Source organism: Molothrus ater, chromosome 15 (genome assembly GCF_012460135.2).
Source record: "Molothrus ater isolate BHLD 08-10-18 breed brown headed cowbird chromosome 15, BPBGC_Mater_1.1, whole genome shotgun sequence".
Lineage (NCBI taxonomy): Eukaryota > Metazoa > Chordata > Aves > Passeriformes > Icteridae > Molothrus > Molothrus ater.
Genome location: NC_050492.2, coordinates 16,726,037 through 16,753,403, shown reverse-complemented (window position 1 = coordinate 16,753,403; position 27,367 = coordinate 16,726,037). Strand labels below are relative to the sequence as shown.

Sequence of the window (27,367 nt, the reverse complement as noted above, 5' to 3'; positions counted from 1 at the left end):
GCACCCATCACCCCCCAGCATCAGGAATCCCTGCAGGGCTCTGCCCTGGCGCACTCTGTGCTCGAGTCCCCTGCTTTTCCTGAATGCATCCAGCCCCTCGCAAACTGCCCTGGCATTCCTGTGTTCCCACCATCCAGGGGCAGCTGGGAAAAAGAAGAGTGGGAAGAGCAGCGCTTTCCATTCTTTATTGGTGGAGGAATTTGTTCAGTGACAGGAGCAGAGCTGGGACCCTCCCCGTGGTGCTCCAGCTGCACCCAGAGCTCCCCAGGGCAGCTCCCCATGCAGGGCTGCAGCTCCAGCCCCTGGCTGGGCTTCCCAGGCAGGGCAGGGCTCAGTTCCCCGTTCCCCACACGTTCCCAGTACATCCCCACTGCCAGAGCTAAGCTGGGCTTTGCTGGGCTGAGCACTTGTCCTTGCCAGGGATTGCTCCCCACAGGATGGTTTGGGTCGGGAGGGACATTAAAGATCATTTCATTCATTAAAGATCATTCAATTCATTAAAGATCATTTAATTCCCACCCCTGCCATGGGCAGGGACACCTTCCACTATCCCAGGTGGCTCCAAGCCCTGTCCAGCCTGGCCTTGGGCACTGCCAGGGATCCAGGGGCAGGGATGGGAGCTCCTTTTCAGCTCTTACAGAACCACAGAATGGGTTTGCTTGGGAAGAACCTCAAGGAGCACCAAGTCCAAACACCTCCCACAGCAGGACCTTCAGCAGGAGGTGGCTCCTGGAGTGCTGGGAGTGTCCCTGTGTCCTGCCCCTCTGCTCAGGGCCCTCACACAGGCCTGGCTCTTTGTGGGGAGGGGGCTCCTTTAGCAGCTTCACATCAAGCAGCGAGACAATAAATAAATAAATAGGATTGCACTGGAGGGAAAGGTTCTGCAGCTGGAAGCCCGAGGGGGAAGGTCTGAGATGGGGCTCCCACAGTTCAGTACCAGCTCAGTGACCACAGAGCTGCAGCTGGGCCACCACCTGCCAGTCCAAGGTGCACGTTTTTATGGTTTCCAGCCAGTTTTTCCTGCTGTTTTCTGCCTGAGGCTGTAAGTCCTTCCATCTCTTCCTCTGTTGAATGAGTTTTCCACAATCCAGAGTCAGGAGCTCGGTGTGCTCCTTCCCACAGCTGCAGGAGAGGGATGGATGCTGTGCCATGGATGCTGTGCCATGGATGCTGTGCCATGGATGCTCTGCCATGGATGTACCATGGATGTTGTACCATGGATGTGCCATGGATGTTGTGCCATGGATGTTGTACCATGGATGTGCCATGGCTGTGCCATGGATGTTGTGCCATGGATGCTGTGCCATGGATGTTGTGCCATGGATGCTCTGCCATGGATGTTCTGCCATGGATGCTGTGCCATGGATGCTGTGCCATGGATGTGCCATGGATGTGCCATGGATGTGCCATGGATGTTGTGCCATGGATGCTCTGCCATGGTGCTCTGCCATGGATGCTCTGCCATGGATGCTGTGCCATGGATGCTGTGCCATGGATGTGCCATGGATTTTGTGCCATGGATGTACCATGGATGTGCCATGGATGTTTTGTCATGGATGTTTTGCCATGGATGTTGTGCCATGGATGTGCCATGGATGTTGTGCCATGGATGTGCCATGGATGTTTTGTCATGGATGTTGTGCCATGGATTCTGTTCCATGGATGTTGTTCCATGGATGTTGTGCCATGGATGTTGTGCCATGGATGTTGTGCCATGGATTCTGTTCCATGGATGTTGTGCCATGTATGTTGTGCCATGGATGCTCTGCCATGGATGTTGTGCCATGGATGTTGTGCCATGGATTCTGTTCCATGGATGTTGTTCCATGGATATTGTTCCATGGATATTCTGCCATTTCTGAGCCTCAGGTGGGAAATCCTGGCTCCCAAGGGTGGCAGGTCCTGCTGAAATGTGACTTCCTGCAGGGAAAGGATTGCCAGGTCCCAGCCTTCCCAAGGCAGGACAGTTGAGATTTTTGTGGAGCAAGGAGAGAACAAAGGCCCCATTCCTGCCCTGGGCCAATCCTCCTGCTCCTTGGTGACAGTCAGGGCCATCCATGCTCTTAGAGGAGAAGAGGTAGACAGAGAAGACACCAGAAGGAGAAACAAGCACAGAATAAATCAAAGGAATCCTCCACGCTGCTGTCTCTTGGTCTTGGACAGATTCCTGTTGCAGCTGGATCCCCACCCAGCAGAGGACAGGCTGCCATGACCTGCTGGGCTCCTGACCTGGCCCTGAGACCTGGCTGTGCCTCCTCCAGTCCAGCTGGAGCCCACACTGGGCCTGGTGCTCCCTTCTGGAAAGGCTTTTCCAAGGGGAAAAACCCCTCAGCACGTTTGTCATGGTTTGGACACCCCCTCCTTCAGTTCCCGTGGCTTCCTGGTGTCCTCCAAGGCTCTCAGAGCCTCTCCTGGTCCCTTGGTGGTCCTTGCCCAGCTTCTCCTGGTGGTGCTGCGTGGTGGGTGGTGGGTTGGGATGAGGACCTTGCCAAGGCAGTCACTTCCCACAGCATCCCCTGGCTCAGGGAGGAGAGGCTGTGCTCCCACTCCATCTCTGCAGAGCCCTCACAGCTCAGGGTGGTGAGCAACAGAGGTTGGTTCAGCTCTCCACCATTCCTGGGCATCCAGGGATCTCTGTGGGGGGACAAAGAGAAAGGAAAACAGCGTTAATTTAGCACAGAGAGGTTGGGAAAGAGGAGGGATTCGGATGCCAAAGCCAGGAGAGAGAGATTAAACCTCTTTCCTTGATTGTGGAGATAGGAAATGACTGACAAGCCAGATGAAAAAATGGGAAATTAATTCAGAGATAGAGAAAGGAACAAGTACAGAATATGCCAGTGTTTTTATTTTCTGGAAGTGATATTTTTTAATAAGGACATGTAAAAGATTATCATCTGTGTGTGTAGGAGAAGAAAACAGCTTTAAAGCCAAAATGGGTCTGCAGAGAGGTAAAAAAAACCCCCATATCTGTTCTTTGGGAACACAATGCCTCTCTTGGAAGAATTCTGGGTATCCAAACTGGAGTTGTATTTCTTGTGCAAATCAAGGATGAAGTTCCAATGTGACAGGGATGATTTGCACCAGTTTCCCTTGCCAGCATCTCTTAAGAAACATTGTTTGTACTCCATCTGCCCTGCAAATTGTGTTCACCCCTCCTTTTTTCCTTCCTTGCTCCCTTCTTCCCCTCCTTCTTTGTTCCCAACCAGTGCCAGGGCCTCCCCATCCCCTCAGGGAAGATTTTACTCCCAATATCCCACCTCTGTTGATTTGAAGCCATTCCCCCTTGTCCCGTCCCTACAATTCCCGAGGAAAACCGGAAATTTTGCAGACTATGAGCTCTTCAGGAAATCCCTGTGTGAAATAATCCCAGCTCTGCAATTCCAGCATTTCCACAGGCAGCATCCCCTCAGGGCACCAAGGAGCAGCAGCCCCCAGCCATGGAGGATGGGTGAGGGCAGCTGTGCCTTTGGGCACCGTGCAATGCTGAGCACGCGGGAGTTTCTCCAGAACAAATCTGGAAATTCAGGGTGAGGCTCCTCCGCCCTTTTCCATCAGCTGGGAGCCCGAGGCCTCTTCTGCAGCAATCCTATAGATGGTGCTTGCCAGCTTCCAAGGAAACCTGAACCTTCCCCACAGCTCCCAGGGCAGAGCCACTGGTGCAGTTCAAGTGGGAAGGAAAACGGGACGCTCCAAAATAATTCCATTTTTTGTGCTCAGGAAATGGAGCCACAGAGCTCAGCAAGGTTCTGTCTCCAGCTCTGCATCCCTCGCCACCGGGGTTTAATTGCTGCTGCTGTAATTAGGGAGTTTTGCTCATTATGGTGGTGCTGCTCATCACCCCCATCCCTCCAGGGGCTCAGATCCTGGTCTGGCTTTGCCCAGGAAAACAAAGAAAGTCGATGATCCTGGATATCTCACCACAAGATGGTCACAATAATGGCTCTGTGGTGCTCCAAATGCAGGCCACACAATCTGATAGGAGTTCTGGAATGTTCTGCCCAGGAAGGTGAATGGAGTCCCCATCCCTGGGGGTGTTTAACAAAGCCTGGATGTGGCACTGGGGGCCAAGGTTCAGTTGAGGTGTTGGGGCTGGATTGGACTGGATGAGCTTGAAGATCTCTTCCAACCCAGTGATTCTGTGAATTCTGCGGTTCTGTGTGTGATTCTGTGTGATTTTTGTGAGATTCTCTGAATTCTGAGTGTGATTCTGTGAATTCTGTATGTGATTCTGTGAATTCTGTGATTGTGTGTGATTCTGTGAATTCTGTGTGATTCTGTGAATTCTGTGATTGTGTGTGATTCTACTCATTCTGTGTGATTCTGTGAATTCTGTGAATTCTGTGTGATTCTGTGAATTCTGTGAATTCTGTGATTCCGTGTGATTTTGTGAATTCTGTGAATTCTGTGATTGTGTGTGATTCTATTAATTCTGTGAATTCTGTGATTGTGTGTGATTCTGTGAATTCTGTGAGATTCTGTGACTGTGTCATTCTGTGATTCTGTGATTCTGTGAATTCTGTGTCATTCTATGAATTCTGTGAATCAATTCCAGCAAAACCCATGGAACAGCTCTGCCATCAGCTCTGCCCCCCAGAGCAAGCCCTGCCTTGCTGCTGAGTCCCAGGGCACGCTGAGCCCGAGCTCCTTTGCAGTAAATCAGCAGCAGGGCTCTGCAATGAAGGAATCAAACTCCTTTTGCAGTAAATCAGCAGCAGAACCCTGAAATAAAGGAATCAAACTCCCTTCTGCAATTCCAGCGCGGCGCCGACGTCAGCGCAGCCATCCCGGATTTATCCTCGTGTCTCTGAGAGAGGATTTAGCCCTCACTGATTTATTCCCCTGTAAAAGTGAGGTGCAGGGGGAGGGGGTTTGCAGCAGGCCCTGATGGAAGGCAGGGCTGCCCAAATGGTGGCAAAACCCCAAGAATTTTTATTGATGGGCTCCTCTGTGCAGAGGGAGCAGGGCTGGGAGATGGCAGCTGGAATAAACAGCACAGCCCTTCTCCCAAACATCTGCCTCGTAAAAGCACAAAATCAGATGTTGTCCTGGAATGCTGCTGGCTGCTCCCAGTGACACGGGCAGAGCACAGCTCGCCTGACCCCTTCCAACATTTCCTCTGCCCTGGGAGCTGAATTCCTCAAGGTTCACAAGGCAAAGCTTAATACTCAAACCAGAAGTTGGCTGAGGAAACCTTGCAGCCTTCTGGTAATGAGCAGTGCCTGGTCACCTGTGGGAATCCTGGATTCAGCAGGATGGATCAGCCACACCCCACAAAGCCAGGGGTGCACAGCCTTGTTAACAGCTTCCCAGCTGGAATCCTCTCCTTTCCATTGCCTTATTTTGGCTCAGGACACTCCTAGGAGAGGTGGAAGCCCGGTGATGACGTTATTGGTCATTAGTCCTAATTAATCCCGGGCTCAAGGACAGCCATTGCACAGGGCGAGGAGCTGATGGGAAAGTCAGAATTCCCTTTCCAGTCAATGGGAATGGATTGCTGCCCACAGAGTCACGGCAGGAGCTTGAAATGGCTCCCAGGGGACATTTCCCAAGGGGTCAAGGAGAGGATGAAGAGGAAAACAAATTCTCTGTGGGTTGTCTTAGTGCTTTGCACTAAGTGGTTTTGCAAATCAGCAGGAACAGCAGTGACAGGACACAGGGAATGGCTTCAGACTGACAGAGAGAGGGGTTAGATGGGATGTTGGGAAGAAATCCTTCCCTTGAGGGTGGGCAGGCCCTGGCACAGGGTGCCCAGAGCAGCTGGGGCTGCCCCTGGATGCCTGGCAATGCCCAAGGCCAGGCTGGATGAGACTTGGAACAACCTGGGACAGTGGAAGGTGTCCCTGCCATGGCATGAGATGATTTTTGAGGTCCCTTCCAACCCAGACCATTCTGAGAATCTCTGATTCCATCAATGTTATATTTGCTTCACTCCATTTGAGCCCTGTGCCCTGTGGAATCTCCACAGGAGCTGGATGTCCACGGACATGGAGCTCCCTGCAAGGCAGCTGAGCAGCTCCTCCCCACGCAATCCAGGGATCCAGGGTGGAATGAGGGCAGAGCAAGACAGAATTTCCTGCTCCAGCCCTCCAGGAACCAGGAAAATCTGCCAGCCTTGCCCTGCACCGCCTGCACCTCCACGGGGCTCTCACAACCCAGCCAAGCCTGGCACAGCCCTCTCCAGACTGTCCCCCCTTTCCTTTCCTGCCTCTCCAAGCTTTCCCTGGAAACTCCTGCTATCTTATCCTGTTTCTGCAACCTGTCATCCCCCATGTGCCAGCAGCTCCTCCTGGAACATTTAAACAGCATCTGCTGCAAGTGCAGAGTGTGAGAGGAACCCCAGGGCTCAGCAACAGGAGAGGAACCATCAGGTGCTCCTGCACAGCTCAAGGGGAAAGAAAAACCTGTGAATGCCTGATAAAAAGCCAAGGTGCAGCATAAAAAACAACCCCAGAGCGTCCCAGTCCCAGATTTAGTCTGGTTTATGATCACTTTTGTCTAGGAAAGGAAAAATTCCAGCTCATCCTTCCAGTTTGCTGGGCCAAGCCCAGCACAGCCCAGCTGGGCTCTTGGTCCAGCAGCCACAAAGCCAGACTGGGACACAAATTCCCAATTCTTAGCACATGTCCAGCTTTCCCCACGAGCCAGTCCCAAACTCACTCCACATATCTGCTGCTGCCTGTGGCATCAAACTTCTCTGGAGGTCCAAGTCCTCTGTGCCTTTCATGCCCACCTGGAGGGTCTCCCAGCACTGGGATATCACTCAAATCCACCTGAGGGAAGATCCCTGGCTCCCACACTGGTGCAGCTCCATTCCTAAACCCCAAACCTGGATTTTCATCTCCTTTGCTGAGGAATAGTGTCCCCATCAAGTGATGGGTTTGAAGGACTCCTTTTTTCCAGGCAGAGGATCATCCAAGCACCTCTGGAAAGCAGCCAGGGCGGGAACAGCTGCAAAGCAACAGGCTTTTAAAGGCTCTGTTATCCCATTTCCCTCTCCTTCCCTTGTCCCAGCTTTTCTGAGGGGTTTTTTCTTCTTTGTTCAGTTCTGGGGAAGTGGAAGGACGCTGCTTGCTTTGGGTCCTGTGGGGTTTGTGAATCATCTAACAGAATGAATGCTGCTCCCAGCAGAGGGACAAGGGACCAGGGATAGAACCATGGAATGACTGGGGCTGGAAGGGACCTTGAAATCATCCAGTGCCACCCCTGCCATGGCAGGGACACCTCCCACTGTCCCAGGGGCTCCAGACCCTGTCCCTGGGCACTGCCAGGGATGGGGCACCCTCACAGGGAAGGGTTTAATCCCAATGTCCCACCTAAACCAATGCAGGCAACACTTCCCCTTGCTTTGTGGCACTGTCATTTCCTTTCCTTGCTGTGATGCCAGCAGAGTGTAGATGTGTCCCTAAGCCTGGCTTACACCCAATTTCCTCTGCAGATATTCCAGCGAACACAGGACTTAAACCCAAGCCAAACAAGTTAACAATGAGCAGAACAACCTTCTCCCTGGAGGAGCAACAGGTCCCCTCCTCCACCTGCCTTGGGCTGCTCACAAAGGAAAATCTGGGATGGAATTTGGAATTCTCCACCTGCCTTTGGGCTGCTCACAAAGGAAGATCTGGGAAGGAATTTGGAAATCTCTCCTCCATCTTCCTTTGGGCTCCTCACAAAGGAAAATCTGAGATGGAATTTGGAATTCTCCACCTGCCTTTGGGCTCCTCACAAAGGAAAATCTGAGATGGAATTTTGAATTCTCCACCTGCTTTTGAGCTGCACACAAAGGAAGATTTGAGATGGAATTTTGAATTTTCTCCTCCACCTGCCTTTGAGCTGCACACAAAGGAAGATCTGGGGTGGAATTTGGAATTCTCCATCTGCCTTGACTCCTCACAAAGGAGGATCCAGGGTGGGATTTCATCTCCCTCCTGCCACAATCCAAGCACAAAGCTCTGCCAAGCTGCTCTCCCTGGCCCTGCTGGGGCAGGGGGTTCTGGTGGGGTGCTGGGATGATCCCCAGGGTTCTCTCCCCGTTCCTGCAGCCCTGGGGAACCCAGAGGCAGGAGCACTGCTGTGTGCCAAGCTCAGGAGGCCATGGAATGCCAAAAGCATGGAGACGCCACCAAATCCTCCCAAGAAAACAACAAACATTGATCCTCCAGGTGGGAGAGAGCCAGGGATCTGACAGAAATGGGATTATCAGCAGGTGCCTGTGAATGCCTGGAGGGGATCCACACCAGAAACATCCCACATTGTAAGAAAGCAGCGTTTGTGAACATTTGGATTAAAAATCCTTCCCCAGGCCTGGCGTCATCGCTCGTGGAATCCAGCCCTGAACTCTGATTTCCTCTGACTGCCCCAAGGAGTTCCTGGAAAACTTGTAAATGGACTTGGGGTGGTCAGCTTGATTGTTTTATGCAAAATACCTCAGCGTCAGGGGGAAATGCAGAAGGATTTTTATTCTAGGAAGTCCAACAGTGCCTAGAGAATGAGTGCTCAGCCAGGGGTTTGCTTCCTAGCACAGAACCCAGGGATATCCTCTCCACCTGCTCATGCTGCTGTCTCCCACCCGGGGACAAGGAGAAAATCTTCTGTTGCAGCCTGAGCAGCGTGTCCTGACTCTCAGGAATTCCCTGCCCAGGGTGGAGCATCCATCAGCTCTCCCTCCATCCCCTCCTCATGGAACTTTAGGGATCCAAACACATTTATTTCAGCCTGCAGGAGTGGCAATTCCTGCAGTTCCTGGCAATTCCTGGCAATTCCTTGCAATTCCTGCAATTCCTGGCAATTTCTGCAATTCCTGGCAATTCCTGGCAATTCCTTGCAATTCCAACTCATGGTTCAATCACCAGATTTTGGAGGATGCTGCTCCTGAGGAGTTTCATGGATCTTCCATCCCATTAAATCAGTGACAAGCAGGTCAGGAATGCCCAATTACAGGGGCAGGGAGAGGGACAGAGCCCCAGTTGGCCTCTTGTGCAACACATCCCCACTAACAGTTTCCAAAGCTGCTGCAGAGCTCAAACCCCATTCCCAAAATCCCCTCAGGCAATGGCTCACTTGGAAGTAGCTGCTACTGAGAGAAAATCCCGATTTTCCTCTGATCCTTCTCACCCACATCAAAGGGTGGAGCACAGGAGCTGTGCCAAGGGCTGGCAAACACTGCCAGGGCTGAACCTGTGTGGGAAAGGCTCCATCCAGCACGGCTGGGCTCACCCCAAGCTTCGCTTTGGTTTGGTTGGGCTCACCCCAAGCTTTGGTTTGGTTTGGTTTGGTTGGGTTCACCCCAAGCTTTGGTTTGGTTGGGCTCACCCCAAGCTTTGGTTTGGTTTGGTTGGGTTCACCCCAAGCTTTGGTTTGGTTTGGTTGGGCTCACCCCAAGCTTTGCTTTGGTTTGGTTGGGTTCACCCCAAGCTTTGGTTTGGTTTGGTTGGGCTCACCCCAAGCTTTGCTTTGGTTTGGTTTGGTTGGGCTCACCCCAAGCTTTGGTTTGGTTTGGTTGGGCTCACCCCAAGCTTTGGTTTGGTTTGGTTTGGTTGGGCTCACCCCAAGCTTTGGTTTGGTTTGGTTGGGCTCACCCCAAGCTTTGGTTTGGTTTGGTTGGGCTCACCCCAAGCTTTGCTTTGGTTTGGTTTGGTTGGGCTCACCCCAAGCTTTGGTTTGGCTGGGCTCATCCCAAGCTTTGCTTTGTTTTGGTTTGGTTGGGCTCACCCCTAGCTTTGGTTTGGTTTGGTTTGGTTGGGTTCACACCAAGATTTGCTTTGGTTTGGTTGGGTTCACCCCAAGCTTTGGTTTGGTTGGGCTCACCCCAAGCTTTGCTTTGGTTTGGTTGGGTTCACCCCAAGCTTTGGTTTGGTTGGGCTCACCCCAAGTTTTGGTTTGGTTTGGTTGGGCTCACCCCAGGCTTTGGTTTGGTTTGGTTGGGCTCACCCCAGGCTTTGGTTTAGTTTGGCTCACCCCAAGCTTTGGTTTGGTTGGGCTCACCCCAAGCTTTGGTTTGGTTGAGTTCACACCAAGTTTTGCTTTGGTTTGGTTGGGTTCACCCCAAGCTTTGGTTTGGTTTGGTTGGGTTCACCCCAAGCTTTGGTTTGGTTTGGTTGGGCTCACCCCAAGCTTTGATTTGGTTTGGTTGGGCTCACCCCAGGCTTTGGTTTGGTTTGGTTGGGTTCACTCCAGGCTTTGGTTTAGTTTGGCTCACCCCAAGCTTTGGTTTGGCTGGGCTCACCCCAAGCTTTGTTTCAGCACAGCCCAGCTGGGCTGGCAGAGGGTGCTGATGCTATCACAGGCAGACACAACACCCAGCAGCCAGGCAGGGCCAGGCACCCAGGGCTGTTTACCCATCACACCTGGGCAAACACTGCCTGTTTTCACAGCCCAGCTCCCAGCACCAGGGCTGGGCTCTCCTGCTCTGCTCCCTGGCAAGCCCCTGCTGCAGGGACTGAGCAAATGGTTGGCATCTATCAGGGAGATATAAAAAGATTTCCCTGTGGGGTGGAGCTGGTGATCTCATGGTTCCAGTCACGGTGACCTGCTGCACTTGATGGATGCAGCCCTTGCTCTGTGCCCCTGGCAGCAACATCACTGCTGGAGCCTGGGCTTGCCTTGTCCCCTTCTGAAAAATGAGTATTTTATGATTGCTTTTTGGTATTAATAAATATAATAATAACAATAATAATAATAACAATAATAATAATAATAATAATAATAATAATAATAATAATAATAATAATAATAATAATAATAATAATAATAATAATAATAATAATGTTGTGAAATTTTATATGTGTTGTGTCATAAAGTTATTATTAAAATGAAGTGAATATTAAAATGAATATTATATGTGTTGTGTTAGAAAGTAATGCTGTATTAATTCTCTTAACTAGTGTGTTAAATATAGTTTTAGGTTACAACAAAATGTTAAAATAGAAACTGTGCTGTGTAGGATACTTTTCTAAAGAAAGGACTCGCAGTGAGGTAGCAGCCACAGGACACCTGAATATTTCAGAGAAAGGGAATTCATTGCCCCATTATCAGGAGAAATGAACTTCTTCCCACCTTGCTCTGCAGGACGATGCTGTTAGGATTCAGAGGAAGAAGCTGACACTGCCCAGACAGAATCCTGTGTTTGAATGGAATTTATGCATCATGGATGAGGTGTATGAATATGCAACAGGTTATTGTTTTTAAGGGTTAATCCTCTGTTAGCGTGGGTCCTTTTTCAGGCTTATTTTACCCAGAAAGAGGTACCCAGACTGTCTGTAACTCCTTGTTTCTATTGTCTCATATTGTCCTAATTCAAATTGTCCAAATTATTCCTATTCTAATGGTATTCCTATTTTTATAACCATTTTATCGCTATTAAACTTTAAAATTCTTAAAAACAATTTAATTGGCGTTTTTCACGCCCCCTTTCCAGGGCAAGCCCCAGCTCTCAGCAGAGCAGCAGGGCCAGTCCCTCCTCCTGACCCCAGAGATGGGGCTGGCAATGACACAGACACTCCTTGCAGGAGGAAGAGTGCAGGAATGTGCCAAAATGGCAGGGGCGGGATGCTAAGGGCACACAAGGCTTTCATTTTGCTCGTTCATTTACTGTAATTTCCCTCCCGTTTAGGGAGGTTGAGAAGCCCAGCAGTCACCCGAAACCTCATTTGGAAATGGGTGGTCCCAAGGCTTGTGTAGGAATGGCAGGAGAGTTCAAGGCGCTCGCTACAGCCCTCCGAGGGTCTGATATGGGAGATGTTTTTAGGCGTGTTTTATTTTAAATCAGCTTCATAGTTACGACAGCACCGACATCTGAAGGACCCCAGAGCTGGGCGAATCCTCTGGTTCCTTCACACCTGGCCCTGGGCTCACTGCAAAGGCAGGAGGGCAGAGCAGGGCTCAGGATCACAAAAAGTGGCCAAAAAATCCCCCCTGTGCTGTGCAATGAGAGTGGTTTCTGTGCACAGAAATCAGCAAGAGGGGTGTGGGAATAACTGAACTTCCCATAAATTACTGGAAGCCAAACTTGAGTGAGCTCCATGTAAGGAAGATGAAAGGAGGAGCGGGTGGGATTTATTCAGCTCCACGCATTTATTCAGCTCCATTACTCTCACCTCCCAAACCAGTCCAGCAGCCCTGTAATCCCTCAGCAGCTCATCTCCAGATTGTCTCTATTATTAACAACAAAGGGCTCGTTATTCCCATCACCATCCTTTGAAGGAGCCGTGGATGGGGGTGAGGATTCCTGTGGGGAAAGCAGGGTGGAGCAGGAGACACAGATGGAGGAGGTGATGTCCCTCTGCCTTGGCAGGGGCAGGAGACACAGATTTAGGAAATTATGTCCCTCTGGTTTGTCCCGGACTCTTTTATCCGGGGAAGAAGTGGACACCCCTCCCTTCTGCAAAGACACAGCCTGAAAATCTTCCACTTCTGAGCAGGATAAACCATCCCTGGGTCTGCGCTGGAGCAGAGAATCCCTTCAGAAATCCACAAGTTTCTCTTATTAATTATAACAAAAAAGAATTGGAACTCCTGGCTAGACCCACAGGGATTTATTTCCTCGAGCAAAGCCCCAGAGGACCTGGCTTGGCTGTTCCTGGAATTACCACTTGTACAGAAATTGCCATTATCAGCCTGGGACCTGGCTTGGCTGTTCCTGGAATTACCATTTGTACAGAAATTGCCGTTTTCAGCCCCATTTGCATTGATGCAATGCACCCTCAGATGAATCACCCAGGGGAGGGGAAAGAGGAAAGTTCCTGCAAACACAACCTGGTCCATCAGGGGGGAGGAGAATTCAGCAGGTACTGAAAGTCCATGGAACAAGCTGGCAGGGGCTGCAGACACTTTTAAAGACTGAAAAAATACAACATAAAATGGATTTCTACTTCTGCCAGGCAAGGATTGCACGTCGGGAGTGAAGGATTTTAGGGGTCCAGCTCTGAGTCCCATCCCCTCTGTGATCTGGAAGATCTGGTGGCAGCTGTCTCACAGCCACCCTCAAAAGTGGCAAAGGTAGAGAAGGGTTTCCTCCTAAAAAATACAATATAAAATGGTTTTCTATTGCTGCCAGGCAAGGATTACATGTTTGGAGTGAAGGATTGTGTCTGATCCAGCTTTGAGTCCCATACCCTCTGTGATTTGGAAGATCTCAGTGTCTCATAGCCATCCCCAAAAGCAGCAAAGGAAGAGAAGGGTTTTATCCTAAAATAATACAACATAAAATGGTTTTCTACTATTGAATGGCAAGAGTTGCACGTTTGGAGTGAAGGATTTTGGGGGTCCAGCTCTGAGTCTCATCCCCTCTGTGATCTGGAAGATCTGGTGGCAGCTGTCTCACAGCCACCCTCAAAAATGGCAAAGGTAGAGAAGGGTTTAATCCTAAAAAATACAACATATAATGGATTTCTACTGCTGCCAGGCATGGATTGCATGTTTGGAGTGAAGGATTTGGGGGTCCAGCTCTCATCCCCTCTGTGATCTGGAAGATCTGGTGGCAGCTGTCTCACAGCCACCCCAAAAGCAGCAAAGGAAGAGAAGGGTTTCATCCTAAAAAATACAACATAAAATGGATTTCTACTGCTGCCAGGCATGGATTGCATGGCAGGTCCTGGCAGGGGGCAGAGGCAGGTCCTGGCAGGTGCAGTGGCAGGTGGCACTGAGCTGGGCTGTGAGTCACCAGGGCACAGACTGGTTTCTAATCTGGGCCCTGCTGTTTGTCACCATGAGCAGGGTGACACCTTCACGCTGCCTTTCTCTTTTCCTGCCACTGACAAGGCTCAGACAGGGCTGAGGAAGTTTTGAGGAGTCACACCCAGAGCCTGGAGGGGACATTTTGGCCTTTCCAAGCGCTGTGTGTGTCAGTAACAGCACAATCCCTGCCCGGGGACTGCACAGCCCAGGCAGATCCTTCTCAGGGTGGCCATGGCCCCTGGACAGACATCCCCGTGCTCCAAGGGCTCCTGTTAGTGATGGCACCCAAAGGATCCTCACTTAGCATGGCTTTTTCTCTAAAACTTAATTTTCCTTGCGATAATTTGTGGGCTGGGTAATGAATAGAACAAACACCTGAAAAACTCAACAATGCATGTCGCAAATCATCTGAATTTTGCAATGCCTAATCAAGGTAGTCTTTTTTTCAGGGGAAGAAAAACCTATTCCATTATTAACAAAGGATCTCTCTCAGAAGTGTCCCATTGAAAAATGGACATTTGGACCATGGTTTGCATCCCTGATACAGCCAGGGTCCCTCCCAGGCCCCCAGCCCGTGGGTTCCCACCTTCCCGTGGGAAGTCTGGAATTCCCTGGGGCACAGTGAGCTGGGAGCCCCTCCACTCATCCTCTGGGGCTGCCCATGGATCAGCCACCTCAGCAAGTGACAGTGACAGTGACAGTGACACTCGTGTTCCCAGGGAAACAGCAGGGCCACAGCCCTGGTCACACAGGGAAATCTGCATGGTGGACATACCAACAGAGGTGACAATGCTGGCCTGTCCCTTCCCAACACACCACAGCTCCTGGCTGGCATTGTGGAGACCTCAGGATGACAAACAAAGAGCAAATTAAGACCAGCAAAACTCCTGGGAGTGATGGTGATGCCAAAACCCAACAGCATCCCAGGCACCCAACTCCTTCCCACAGCCCTTCCATGGGGAAAAAAACCATTTCCCCTTCAACTCTCCTGGCTGGCAAGGTGGTCAGAGGCTGAGCTGGATTCTCTGAGAGGTCCTTCCCAGCCTCAGTGTCTCTGTGATTCCCCATTCCCACCTCCTTATCCCCGAGGCCAGCAGGGACAGGGCGGCTGTCCTGGTTTGTCTCCATACCTGTCACACACTCACCCCAAAGGCATCCCTGGCTCCAGCATGACAGGAACGCCTGCCCCACGCCCTCCCAGCCATGCCTTGGCAGGCAGCAGGGCAGCCCTGAGAAGGAAGCAAAGCTACTGCTCATTCCAGAGGCAGCCATCATCCCCCAGAGCTCCGGGAGCACAGAGGGGACATGGCAGGGCACAGGCACCAGCCAGGCTGCCTGGCCTGAAACACAGATCCTGGACAGAAACACAGATCCTGGACAGAAACACAGATCCTGAACTGAAACACAGATTCACAGAAACACAGATCCTGGACTGAAACACAGATCCTGGACAGAAACACAGATCCTGGACTGAAACACAGATCCTGGACTGAAACACAGATCCTGGACAAATGCAGATCCTGAACTGAAACACAGATCCTGGACAGAAACACAGATCCTGGTCTGAAACACAGATCCTGGTCTGAAACACAGATCCTGGACTGAAACACAGATCCTGGACAGAAACACAGATCCTGGACTGAAACACAGATCCTGGACTGAAACACAGATCCACAGAAACACAGATCCACAGAAACACAGATCCTGAACAGAAACACAGATCCACAGAAACACAGATCCACAGAAACACAGATCCACAGAAACACAGATCCTGGACAGAAACACAGATCCTGGACTGAAACACAGATCCTGGACAGAAACACATATCCTGAACTGAAACACAGATCCACAGAAACACAGATCCTGGACAGAAACACAGATCCACAGAAACACAGATCCTGGACAGAAACACAGATCCACAGAAACACAGATCCTGGACTGAAACACAGATCCTGGACAAATGCAGATCCTGAACTGAAACACAGATCCTGGACAGAAACACAGATCCTGAACTGAAACACAGATCCTGAACTGAAACACAGATCCACAGAAACACAGATCCTGGACAGAAACACAGATCCACAGAAACACAGATCCTGGACTGAAACACAGATCCTGGACAAATGCAGATCCCGAACTGAAACACAGATCCTGAACTGAAACACAGATCCTGGACAGAAACACAGATCCACAGAAACACAGATCCTGGACAGAAACACAGATCCTTCCCTGAAATGTAGATCCACAGAAACACAGATCCTGTACTGAAATGCAGATCCTGCCCTGAAATGCAGATCCTGCTCTGAAATGCAGATCCTGCTCTGAAATGCAGATCCTGCCCACACAGTCTGCACTGAAACACAGATCCTGCATGCAAACACAGATCCTGAGCAAAACCACAGATCCTGCCCTGAAATGCAGATCCTGAACAGAAACACAGATCCTGCACTGAAATGTGGATCCTGCCATGGAGCACAGATCCTGTTCTGAAACACAGATCCTGCCCTGAAATGCAGATCCTGCCCTGAAATGCAGGCCCTGCTCTCACAGCATTTCCCAGCCCTGCTTCCTCTTCTGCAATCCATTCCTTCCCTCTCCCTCCCTTTCAGGGGATCCAGCCTCCTGAGTTTCCTGCTGGTGCTTGAGTCATTTTCCCTCCTAGGACTGATTTCTCATCTCTAATTGTTTCTCCATCTTTTTACACTCTCCTTGGGCTGTAGTTTACTTTGTCTCTCTATTTGGTTGCATCCGTCTTTCCACGTAACAATTCTCCATCGATTCCTTCTCTTCCCACCACCAGTCTGTGCTGGATTTGTGACTTTCATGGCAGAGCTGATAGGAGCCTCGTTGGACATCCAAACCTGTCCTAAAAGAGTTCTCTATAACTATATATATAGTTATATATAACTATATAACTTATAACTTATATAACTTATAACTTAAGTTATAATAAGATAACTTATTATCTTAAGTTATTATTAAGATAATAACTTAATTACCTTAAAGCCAGTCCTTATTTCCCCTGAGGATGGCAGCAGCCCCTCCTGGCTCTGATCCCCCAGGAATGCCAAGGGAAAGGCCTTAGGGAGCCACACTGGCAGAGCCTGGGGTTCACAGACACAATCCCCCTGATTTTAGGGATCTCCCAGCCCTAAAAACATCCCCCAGTGGCTCAGGGAGGCTCAGGCTCTGCAGCCTCAGCCCAGGCCTGAGAAATGCATAAACAGCAAATGGCCTCTGGGGAGGCCCTGCCAAGTCCTTTCTCCCTCATGTAAATATTTTTTCCTCTCAAGTGTATGCGAGTGTGAAAAACTTCTCCTTAATCCTCTTTTTTTTTTTTTCTGCCTGGCTGAAGGAAATGCTTGTTCATCCCTGGGTGGGAACGGCTTCATCTTGATATCTTGCAGCTGAAGCAAGAACCACGCTGCTGAAAACATTTCTTATCACCCCCAAAGCCACAGTGGAATCAGATAAATGGTGCCTGTCAGGACTTGACCTCCTTGGTGGCTGTTGGATGCAGGTCCCATGGGACAGCACATTGGGAGGCAGCCTTGAAGACTTCAGAAGCAGTGCAAAACATCCCTGGGGTTTCAGGATTCCAGAGTCTGAGAGTCCCACTCTGTTGTGTTTGACACGTGAGTGGAAATGTGTGGCTTTTTTCTTTCTGAGAAAAACTGGAGACCTAAATAAGTTTCTTGCAGTCTGGCCTTCAGATGAAATGTCTCAGTGGGAGCTGTGTGTGTTTTCTGATGGTGGTGGTGAGAGGAAGTGTGTCTGCACACAGCAGAGCTGGTGGCAGCCCCAAAATATCTGTGGGGGAACTGGGTCAGTTCAGAGGGGAATCTGTTCTGACTTCTCAGAGCTTTCCTCCCTCTCCATTGCCCTCGCCTGCTGGGGAAGGCTGGGATCAGGCTGCCACCCTCTGCTCCAGCCCTCTGAGCTGAGCTCTGCCTCATGAGGATCAGGACTTGTTGCTGATGGTGGTTTTTGGGAGGAGCAGTGTCAGCAGCACAGCCAGCCCTGCGATGCTGAGATAAACCTGAACCAGCCTGGCCTGGGGCTGAGGCCTCAGCAGAGCCCAAATCCTGCCCTGAGCCCTGCCTTGACCCCAGAGGGGCTCATGAGCTCCTTCAGAGAGCCAAGCCAGGCTCAGAGCTGGCTTCAGATGCACCAGCAGCTTTACAGACAGAAAAATCCCTTTGGCACAGCTCGGAGGCAAGGGGAGCTCTGAGAGCAGGGAGAGCACAGCCCCAGTGGGATTGTGTTTGTGAGCCCCAGGCTCTGCCCGTGGCCACTGGGGCTCCCCAAGGCCTTTCCTGTGGCATTCCTGGGGGATCAGGGCCAGGAGGGGCTGCTGGCATCCTCGGGGGCAATAAGGGCTGGCTTTAAGCACCTTTTAAGCCCAAGCACCTTTCCAGGTGAAATGTTCCCTGTCAGGGATGTCCTGTTGTAACAGGGATGGGGAAAGGTGGGTGGCAGCTCCTGCTCCCCCGTGGATGCTGAAGGCCTGAGTGATGTTTTCCTCCTGCAGTCAGCCATGGCTGGGGCTCTCTATCCCTTGAAAGCACAAATTATTGTAATTTGGCAGGAAGTGCCTGCTGCAATCTCCCTGTCTGAGCTGCACAACAATTCCCTGCTGCTGTTTCTGGAAAGGAGAAGCCTCAAAATGTGCAGGGCACAGTGTCCTCTGCTGCCAAGGCTTCATCCCGGGCTTCAGTGGCACAGAGGACACAAAACCCTCATCATTGCAACATTCTGGGCTGGCATCCTGCTTTGCAATCACTCCTGCTCTTTCCTCACCCCTGCCTGCAGCAGGAGGGGCAGCAGGACACCGGGTAACAGAGACCAGGAGGGAGGTTGGGACCTCTCCAGACAAACACCTCCAGGAGCTTTTCCCAGATGAGGCAACCTGGGGCAGGCAGGGCTGCTGCTGCCACCCCCTTGCTGCAGGACAGGTCACCCCCTCACCTTCCCCCAGCCCAAATTCCAAACCCCCACAGCTGGGGAGGCTGCAGCTCCCTCCCAGCCCCGGGGGATGCTGGCACTGGTGGCAGCAACAGAGCATTAAACCCTGCCAGCTGCTGGGAGTGCTGCCACGGGGGCACACGAGGGCTGCCAGCCCAAACAGGGAAGCAGGTGGGTTTCTAAACCCCTGTCTGCAGATCCTGGTGGGAGAGGGGAAAACCAGAGAGTGCTGAGCATCCACGGCCTCCTCCCCTGCCAGGGCTCAGAGCACTGGAATAATAAATAATAAATAAAATAGCAAATAAATAAAATTAAAATTAAAATTAAAATTAAAATTTAAATTTAAATTTAAATTTAAATTTAAATTTAAATTTTAATTAAAAAAATAAAAAGGAATAAATAATGAATAATTAATAAAAAATAATAAATAACAAATAACAAATAACAAGTAATAAATAATAAATAATAACAAATAATAAATAAATAACAAATAATAAATAAATAAAAAATAATAATAAATTAAGGAAGTTTTTGTCCACACTGTGTTTCCTCCCTGCTCCTGGAGGTGTTGGTTTTCTTTAATCAGCCCTGAAGGATTCACTAGGAAAATGCTGGGAAATATGGGAGAAATTGGCTTTAAGCAAGGACACTTGACTACAGCATAAATCCCATAAATCCTCTTTATTTCAACACGTCAGTCAGTGGGACCTGCAGTAAATACTTGGAGTTTTGAACATACAGATCTTCATCTCTGTACTTATCTGGCACAGCAAACCCTTTACATTTCCTTGTTTATGTTCCGCTCTAAGTATTGCTGTATATAGATAATGGATACACACATAGATCTGTACGTGCACTTGTGCAAAAATGTCCTTACCAAGGACAGGAAACAAGTGAATATTTCCCAATCCACTCTCCCTGGCACTGGAAATACTGCACAGAAATCCAGCTGGGTGCTCCTGCCATAGGGAAAATGGCAAAACTGAAGTTGCATGCATGGAGAAGCAGCAAATACACTTTTTTTCATGATGGAGAAAGTTAAAAAAAAATCTCAGTGGCCCCTTAAACTCTGTGCTTCAGCACCTTTACACACAGCAATTCCAGCTGCCAGATCCAGGGGAATGGGGTTTTCCACACTCCTAATCTCTGGTCCATTTTCAAACATTTGGGGGCATTTAGGAACTGAAATCTCTGCCCTCCCTCTCTGCTGTGCTGGGCCCTCACCTTCAGCCAAGCACCAGGGTGAGTCTGTGGGAAATAGTAAAGATAAGCTCATTATAAGTGAGTTTTTACCATATTTAATTGTCTCAGCCATGCAATGAGGCTGATGCTGCATTGAAAGCTCAAAGAACATGAAAACAAACCCCAAACACAGGGTCCAGCTCTACAGGCTGGGGCAGGCACAGCCCTGACAGTGCAAGATGCACCTGTGGGCAGTGCTGGACTGCAGGAGTTGCTGAACAATTTGGGATTCGAGGCACTTTGGGAACAGCCACTCCTAAAAAGGCACTCGAGCCACACTTCCAGGCGGGGATCTGCACCCAGAGCCTTTTGCCTCCTCCCTGTTCACTTCCACATCTCCCCAGGGCCACAGCAAGCAGCATTTCCAGCCCTGGCTGCCCAGGTAGGCGAAGGATTGGTGTAACCCAGCAGCTTTCTGTGCTGGGGATGATGGAGCAAAGACAGCCCTGCTGTGCAAACTGCAGCTCCCCAGTCCCAGGCAGCAGCCACAGCCAGGCCAGGCTTTTGTAACAACACCCAAGCTGTGTTTGTGATGTTCACCCCACCAAGACTTTAAAAACAAAACCAATCTGCTTGGCCAAGGTGGATAAAAGCAGTGAATGCAGGGCCAGGCTCCAGCTGGCTGCACAGCAGCACCTGGGGGTTGTGTCCCCTCTGTCCCCTCCTCTGTGGCAGTGGCACGAGGTACAGCCAGCAGCACAGTGTTTGCTTCAGCCTGCTCTGTTTGCTGGGAGAATTTAATGTTTGTCACTGATTTCCCTCAAATGAAGTCACCACCGTGTGTTTTATCAGATGTGTTTAGCCTGAGCCAACTCTGCCAGTGTAAAATCCTAAAATCCAATTTAAACAACAACTCCTGACTCCAATGCTCCATTTTTTAATATGTCTATAAAACTTTTTAATATAAAATATTTTAACAGGGTTTAGTTGTTTTTTTCCCCAGCCATGGAAAGATTTGGCTTTGGTGGTGCCATAATATTTTTTCCTCCACTATTTCTCTCTTTTGATTCCAGCTGCCCCCAGAACTGCACAGTTTATATTTCACCAGTTTTACTAATGTTGCCTTATAGGAAAGAAAGCAATTCTTCAACACCCAGACTCCAGTGCAAGCTTGAGGTTTCCTGGCAGTGCAGCTGAGCTTTGCAGCACCGAGTTCATTTGTCCAGTGCAAAGACCCCAAAATTCCCTGTCCCTTCCAGAGCCACGTGCTCTGGGTGCTGGAGTGCTTCTGCAAATAATCACTTGCTCATCTCTCAGCTTTGGCTACCCACAGCCACAATATTTGAAGTAAGGAGAGGAAGCCAAAAAAAAAAGAGAACAATTATTTGGACAACAAACCCTGCTCCGCCAGCGCTACCGAAATGCAAATAATTCATCATGGTGAAAACACAAACCACAACAGAGATGTGGGCATGGGAATTCCCTGTGCCACAGGGTCCTGCCTCAAACTGGGGAGACTGGAGCCTGCTGGGGGCTGGCCTGGCCCCAGCACTGTGGGACACCTCACCCCTCTGTGCCCTCTCAAACCCACGGTGCCCTGGGCATGGCAGAGCAGCAGGGACTGGCAGCAGATCAAGTGACAGAGGAGATAAAGCAAGGCAGAGATATTGATCTCTGCAATCAAGAGGTTAATGCTCATTTCCCCTGAATGCTGCTTAATAATCACAGCCTGCAAGGAGCTAAATTGCATCTGCAGCCCCTGGGTGAGTGCCTGCACTGAGTGTATTCCTACACTGATTGTATTCCTACACTGAGTGTATTCCTACACTGAGTGTATTCCTACACTGAGTGAGTGCCTGCACTGAGTGTGCACCTACACTGTGTACCTACACTGAGTGTGTACCTACACTGAGCGTATTCCTACACTGAGTACCTACACTGAGTGTGCACGTGCACTGAGTGTGTACCTGCACTGTGATCCTACACTGTGTTCCTACACTGAGTGTGCACCTACACCGAGTGTGTACCTGCACCAAGTGTGTACCTGCACCACCTCCCCACCCCTGCACATCCTCTGAGCTCTCTCTCAGTGCCAGTGGAGCATGGAGTGAGCAGTGCCCGACTCCCAGCCTCTCTCCATTTCTTCCATCCCTTCCAACCCCTCTCCATCCCTTCCAGCCTCTCTCCATCCCTTCCAGTCCCTCTCCTGCCCTTCCAGCCCCTCTCCATCCCTTCCAACCCCTCTCCATCCCTTCCAGCCTCTCTCCTGCCCTTCCAGTCCCTCTCCATCCCTTCCAGCCCCTCTCCATCCCTTCCAGCCCCTCTCCTGCCCTTCCAGCCTCTCTCCATCCCTTCCAGCCCCTCTCCTGCCCTCCTCCTGTCCGTGCTTACCCGCGGGGCTGCCCCGCGGCCTCTCACGCCACAAAGTGTCACCGTGTCACCCTTCCTTGGCACTCCGAGAGCCTGGGGCACTGCTGGCACCGCTCCCCGGGCAGCAGGTGAGGGCACGGGCAGGCAGAGGGCGAGGGAAGGGCTCCGGGCACATTCCCTGTCCCTGCTGCGCTGCTGGGCTGCGCAGGGGACAAGAGGAGCCCAGGCAGCCACGGGGCTTAGGGAGCACAGGGCTCTTGGAGCTGCTCCTCCTCCCCAGGCAGGATCAGCAGCACTTTGGGAGAGAGCAAAAGGAGCAGCAGGAGTTCCCAGAGCGCTGCGTTTTGCCCTGAGAGCTCGAGCAGTTTGTCGCCACACCTGGAGCAGCAATGTCCCCTCCCGGCCGGGGGATTCCCTCCAGCCCTGCCGGCACCAGCGCTCGGGGCGAGTCCTCAGAGCAGCCAAGGGACTGCCGGGGGTGTCGGCACCAGAAACCCCGCTCCAGAAACCCCGCTCCAGCCCCGCTCCAGCCCCGCTCCAGCCCCGGCTCCTCCAGGACGGGCACGGCTGCCCCAAAGCCGCTCTTCCTCCTCCTGCACCGGGACTCAGCCCGGGTGGCCACTCGGCACCCACACAGGGCTCCCGGGCACCCAGCGAGCCCCGCACCCCAAAACTGACCACGACAACGACAATGCCACCAACAGCCCCGTGCTGCGGAGCGAGCGCATGGAAATGCGGAGGGTCCGCACACCCGAGCATCCCCGAGCATCCCCCGGGACACCGCGGCTCGAGAGGTCCCGGGAGCAGCTTTTCCTGCCCCTTTCACGAGAATTCCTGAAAGAACCCCGCACTGCACACCCTGCCGGCCGCGGGTCCAGCGTGTCACACCGGGGTGAGCCCCCAGCCCAAATCACTGCTCCTCTCCAGCCAGGGACTGTCCTGTCCTATCCTATCCTATCCTATCCTATCCTATCCTATCCTATCCTATCCTATCCTATCCTATCCTATCCTGTCCTATCCTATCCTATCCTATCCTATGCTGTCCTGTCCTATCCTGTCCTATCCTGTCCTATCCCAAGGGACCTGCAGCCGTGCCGCGGTCAGAGCGGCGCTTCCAGGGTGCCGCGGAAAACCCGAACCCCGTCCCGTGCCACCTCCCCCGGCTCGCTGTCATCTGAGACTCGCAGTTAAACAAACCGGGCGCTTTACGAGCTTTTGGCTGGGCTGTGACTGTAGCCGGGTGTCACTCGACTTCCCAGTGCCACATTCCTGAGTCCCACAGTCACAGGCCCACATTCTAGGCAGACGCTCCGTTTATTTCTATCGTTATTTTTCTTTTCTTTTTTTCTTTTTTTTTTTTTTCCCTACAGAAAGTCCCGTAGCACTTGGCAGAACAAAACCCCAGAGAGCATTCACAGTTTCTGGGCTGTGATCAAACTGTCCCAGAGCCGGCAGCCCCGAGCCCGCCCCGCTGCCTGCATCCCTTCCCCGCCGCTTTGTCGCAGATCAGATTCAGGGGTTTTGCCATCTCCGCAAAGTGCCCCGGGCTGGACAATCGTGCCACCCCCGCCCCAGGTGCCCTCCTGGCCAGGAGGGCTCCCAGAGCCACCAGCGGGGCGGTGACAGGGGCACCGGCAGCAGTCCCACCGGGGCAGGGGCGTCCAGCCCCGCTCCCGGCCCCCAGCAAGGTCGTTCAGTCCCAGGTCAGTTCACGGCCACGGCCAGAAAGTCCCTCTGGGGACGAGCATTCTGCACAGCCTGGCATCCCCCACCCCCTGAGGGACCCCCGCGTGGTGCCCCAAACCAGGGGAGCTGCCAGCAGCCCCTCTGCCCTGCCAGGGCCAGCCCCGCTTGGCAGAGCCCGAGTTTGGGGTTTCTCGCAGCTGTTAGGCTTTAGTCGCTCTCTAGAAAAGAATCACTATTGTTATGAAAAGAGGGCGATTTTCCTTGCAAAGGCTCCTCCGTGCAAGCCCCGCCCGAGCCCCCAGCACCCTCCCCGGTGGGCACAGTACCTTTGCCGTGCAAAAAGTCCTCGGGGCGAGGGAAGGAGCCCTCCTCGCAGAGCAGCTCGCAGGTTTTATCCGGGGCCAGGGGGTAGCCGTTGTCCTCCTCGTTGTAGTCGCTCCTGCCGTTGCTGTTGGAGTAGCCGTTGGCGTACATCTTGAGGGCGGACCTGCGCAGGCACAGCAGCTCCTGGAAGGCGTACCTGAAGTCGGGGCTCCGGCAGTAGATCAGGGGGTTGAAGGCAGAGTTGACGTAGCCCAGCCAGTTCAAGAGGATGTACAGGTACTTGGGAATGATGTTGTCCTGGATGACGTGCACGATGTTGACGATGAAGAAGGGCAGCCAGCACAGCGTGAAGGTGCCCATGATGATGCCCAGGGTTTTGAGGGCCTTGTGCTCCTTCAAGAAGAACTTGGAGGAGCGGCGGTGCCCGGCTCCCCCTTTCTGCTCCTGCTCCTTGTTCTGGGTGTGAAACCTCCCCTCGCTCCTGTCTATCTTCTGCAGCTGCTTCTTGGCCACCTGGAAGACCCTGGCGTACACGAAGACCATGACGACGAGGGGCAGGTAGAAGGAGATGATGGAGGAGGCGATGGCGTAGGCTTGGTTGGTGAAGAAGTCGCAGCACATCTCGTCCTGGTAGCAGCGGATGGCATCCTCATGGTCTGCCCGGTACCAGTGCATCTGGATGGGCAGGAAGGAGGTCAGGCCCGACACCACCCACACCACCAGGATGACCACACGTGCCTTGCCCTTGGTCAGCAGGCTCTGGTACTTGAACGGGGAGGTGATGGCGAAGTAGCGGTCCACGGCAATCACACACAGGGTCTCGATGCTGGCCGTGACGCACAGCACGTCCAGAGAGGTCCAGAACTCGCACCAGAAGTTCCCAAACTTCCACATCTCCATGATGATGTGGCAGGCGCCAAAGGGCACCACGGCCAGCCCCATGACCAGGTCGGCACAGGCCAGCGAGGTGATGAAGTAGTTGGTGACGGTCTGCAGGCGCTGGAAGCGGGCGATGGCCGTGATCACCAGCACGTTGCCGAAGACGATGGCCAGCACGATCAGGGACATCAGGATGCCCATGCCCACCATCCACACGTCCCGCGACACCGTGGGGTCGGCGGCGCTCTGGTTGGCGCTGGCGTTGCCCCCGGGCAGCTCCGTCCCCGCCTCGGCCATGGCCCGGCGACAGCCCCGGGGCGGCGGGCGAGGCTCGGCTCCGCGCAGGGCTCCGCTCGGGGCTCCGCTCAGGGCTCGGCTCAGGGCTCCGCGGCCGCGGCGCCGCTCCGGGAGCCGCACATACGGCACAGCTGCGGGACAGGCGCGGGGCCGCTCGGCTGTGGCACCGGGCACCGCTCCGCTCCCGGCCCGGCCGTGTCCCAGCCGGTGTCCCTGCCGTGTCCCAGCCGGTGTCCCTGCCGTGTCCCTGCCGTGTCCCAGCCCGTGTCCCAGCCCGTGTCCCAGCCCGTTAGGCGCCGCGGAGCTTTTTAAGTGACAGCAGCCCGTGACATCAGCCCGCCGCAGCCAATGGCGGCCGGCACCGCACCCCGACCCCCCCGCACCCCGCGGCCACCCCCGCCTGCCCCACGCGTGTCCCCGCCCCGTGCGCTGCATCCCCGCCGTGTCCCCGCAGCCGCTCCGGGTGCGCTCCCCTTCCTGGCGGTGCTCTCCTGTCCCCCGCCCCAGGGTGACAGGACATCATCGCCCTGTGCGCTCCCCTTCCTCTCGGCGTTCTCCTGTCCCCCGCCCCAGGGTGACAGGAGATCATCGCCCTGTGCGCTCCGCTTCCCCGCCGTGTCCCCGCACCCCGCTCCATGTGTGCTCCCCTTCCTCCTGTCCCCGGCTCCAGGGTGTCCCCGCAGCCGCTCCGTGTGCGCTCCCCTTCCTCTCCGTGCTCTCTTGTCCCCGGCCCCAGGGTGACTCTGTGAGCTCCTTTCACTGCCGTGTCCCCGCAGCCTGCTCCGTGTGTGCCCCTGTTCCTCGCGGTGCTCTCCTGTCCCCGCCCCGGCGTGTCCCCGTGTGCTCCTTTCCCCGCCCTGTCCCCGTGCCTCCTGCCCGCAGCGTCACCGATGTCCCCACGCCCCCGCCCCGAGGTGTCCCCAGCCCACCCGTGCCCCCCGTGTGCTCCCCAGCACGCACAGCACCAGGAAAATCCCGAGGACTCTGGGACTCCTGGCGCTGAGGACCCCCGGCACCCCATTGTGGTTGGTGGCACCCTGTGACAGGAGGTCACCCAGGTCCCCGTCCCTGCCAGTCCCCAGCTCGGTGCTCTGGCTGCACCCCAAGCGTGGGGGGCATCCAAGTGGAGCAGCCACAGAAATCTCAGAGCTGGTCAAGGGTAGAGACACCCCTTAACTGTCCTGGGGGCACTGACCAGGCAGGGAGTGACCACTGGACACTGTGGCCAGCCAGGCATGTGGTCAGAGCCAGACACTATCACAAGCATTCCCCTCCAAAACAAATTGGCTAAATAAGGGCTAAGGAATCCTGGAAACTTCCTCTCAGCCTGACAGGAGATAACCCAGCCTCTGGAGTTTCATTTCTGCCATCCCTCTGAAGCAGCACTGCTCTCCAGACACATCTCTCACTGCTGGCCCTGGCTGCTTTAGAGGTGACAGGTGAAAGCTGTGGTTCTACAACTGCCCTGTGCCACAGAAAGGCAGAAAATAAAGAATTCTTTTCACCCAGATTACCCCAGTGCCACCAGCAGCAGCTGCAGGCCGGTCCTGGCTGGATGCAGCTCTGTGGCCCTCCCATGGCACAGGCAGTGCCAGACTCCTGCCTTTGTCAGCAATTAAACACTTTTCAATGGTGAATCTTATCTGAAACTCATCAGCTCTTGGCCTCTGATGCATTTTCATGTTTCTGCCCCATTTTTCCTGCAGTTCTGGGGTGCCAGGGCCAGGTTCCCCAATTGTTGCTGCCTTTGCCCCACTGCCCCACACCACAGCCTGCTGGGTGCCCATGCCATGCCCCAGCTGTGCTGGGGATATTTATTTATGGGGAAAGGAGGAAGTTTTGTGGTTTAAAGCAGAGGGGCAGATGAGGTACTGGAATCAGGAAATGAGATTTAAGGCAGTTAGGAAGTGTCTGTCCTGCCCTGAACCAGCGGCTTCCCTGCCCTTCCCACACTCCACCTCTGCATCCACACACTTCAGAGGTTTAAAAATGAAGA

At 52.8% G+C, this 27,367-nt stretch overlaps 1 protein-coding gene across 1 annotated transcript; it reads right to left on the bottom strand.

Moving 5' to 3' along the window:
• Positions 1–488: 488 nt before the first annotated feature.
• Positions 489–25,595, bottom strand: ADRB2 (adrenoceptor beta 2). The gene is made up of 2 exons (XM_036391659.2): positions 24,198–25,595; positions 489–2,634 (listed from the first exon to the last, which is right to left on the bottom strand). Exons 1-2 carry the CDS (start codon positions 25,369–25,371, stop codon positions 2,600–2,602), a joined length of 1,209 nt encoding a protein of 402 aa, XP_036247552.1. The 5' UTR covers positions 25,372–25,595; the 3' UTR covers positions 489–2,599.
• Between the last annotated feature and the right edge of the window lie 1,772 nt (positions 25,596–27,367).

Coding starts and splice junctions, on each gene's coding strand:
- ADRB2 (XM_036391659.2), bottom strand. CDS start 25,371: ATGGCCGAGGCGGGGACGGAGCTGCCCGGGGGCAACGCCAGCGCCAAC. Junction 2,635..24,197: donor GGACTTTTTGCACGGCAAAG/GTACTGTGCCCA, acceptor GTCCCCCCACAG/AGATCCCTGGATGCCCAGGA.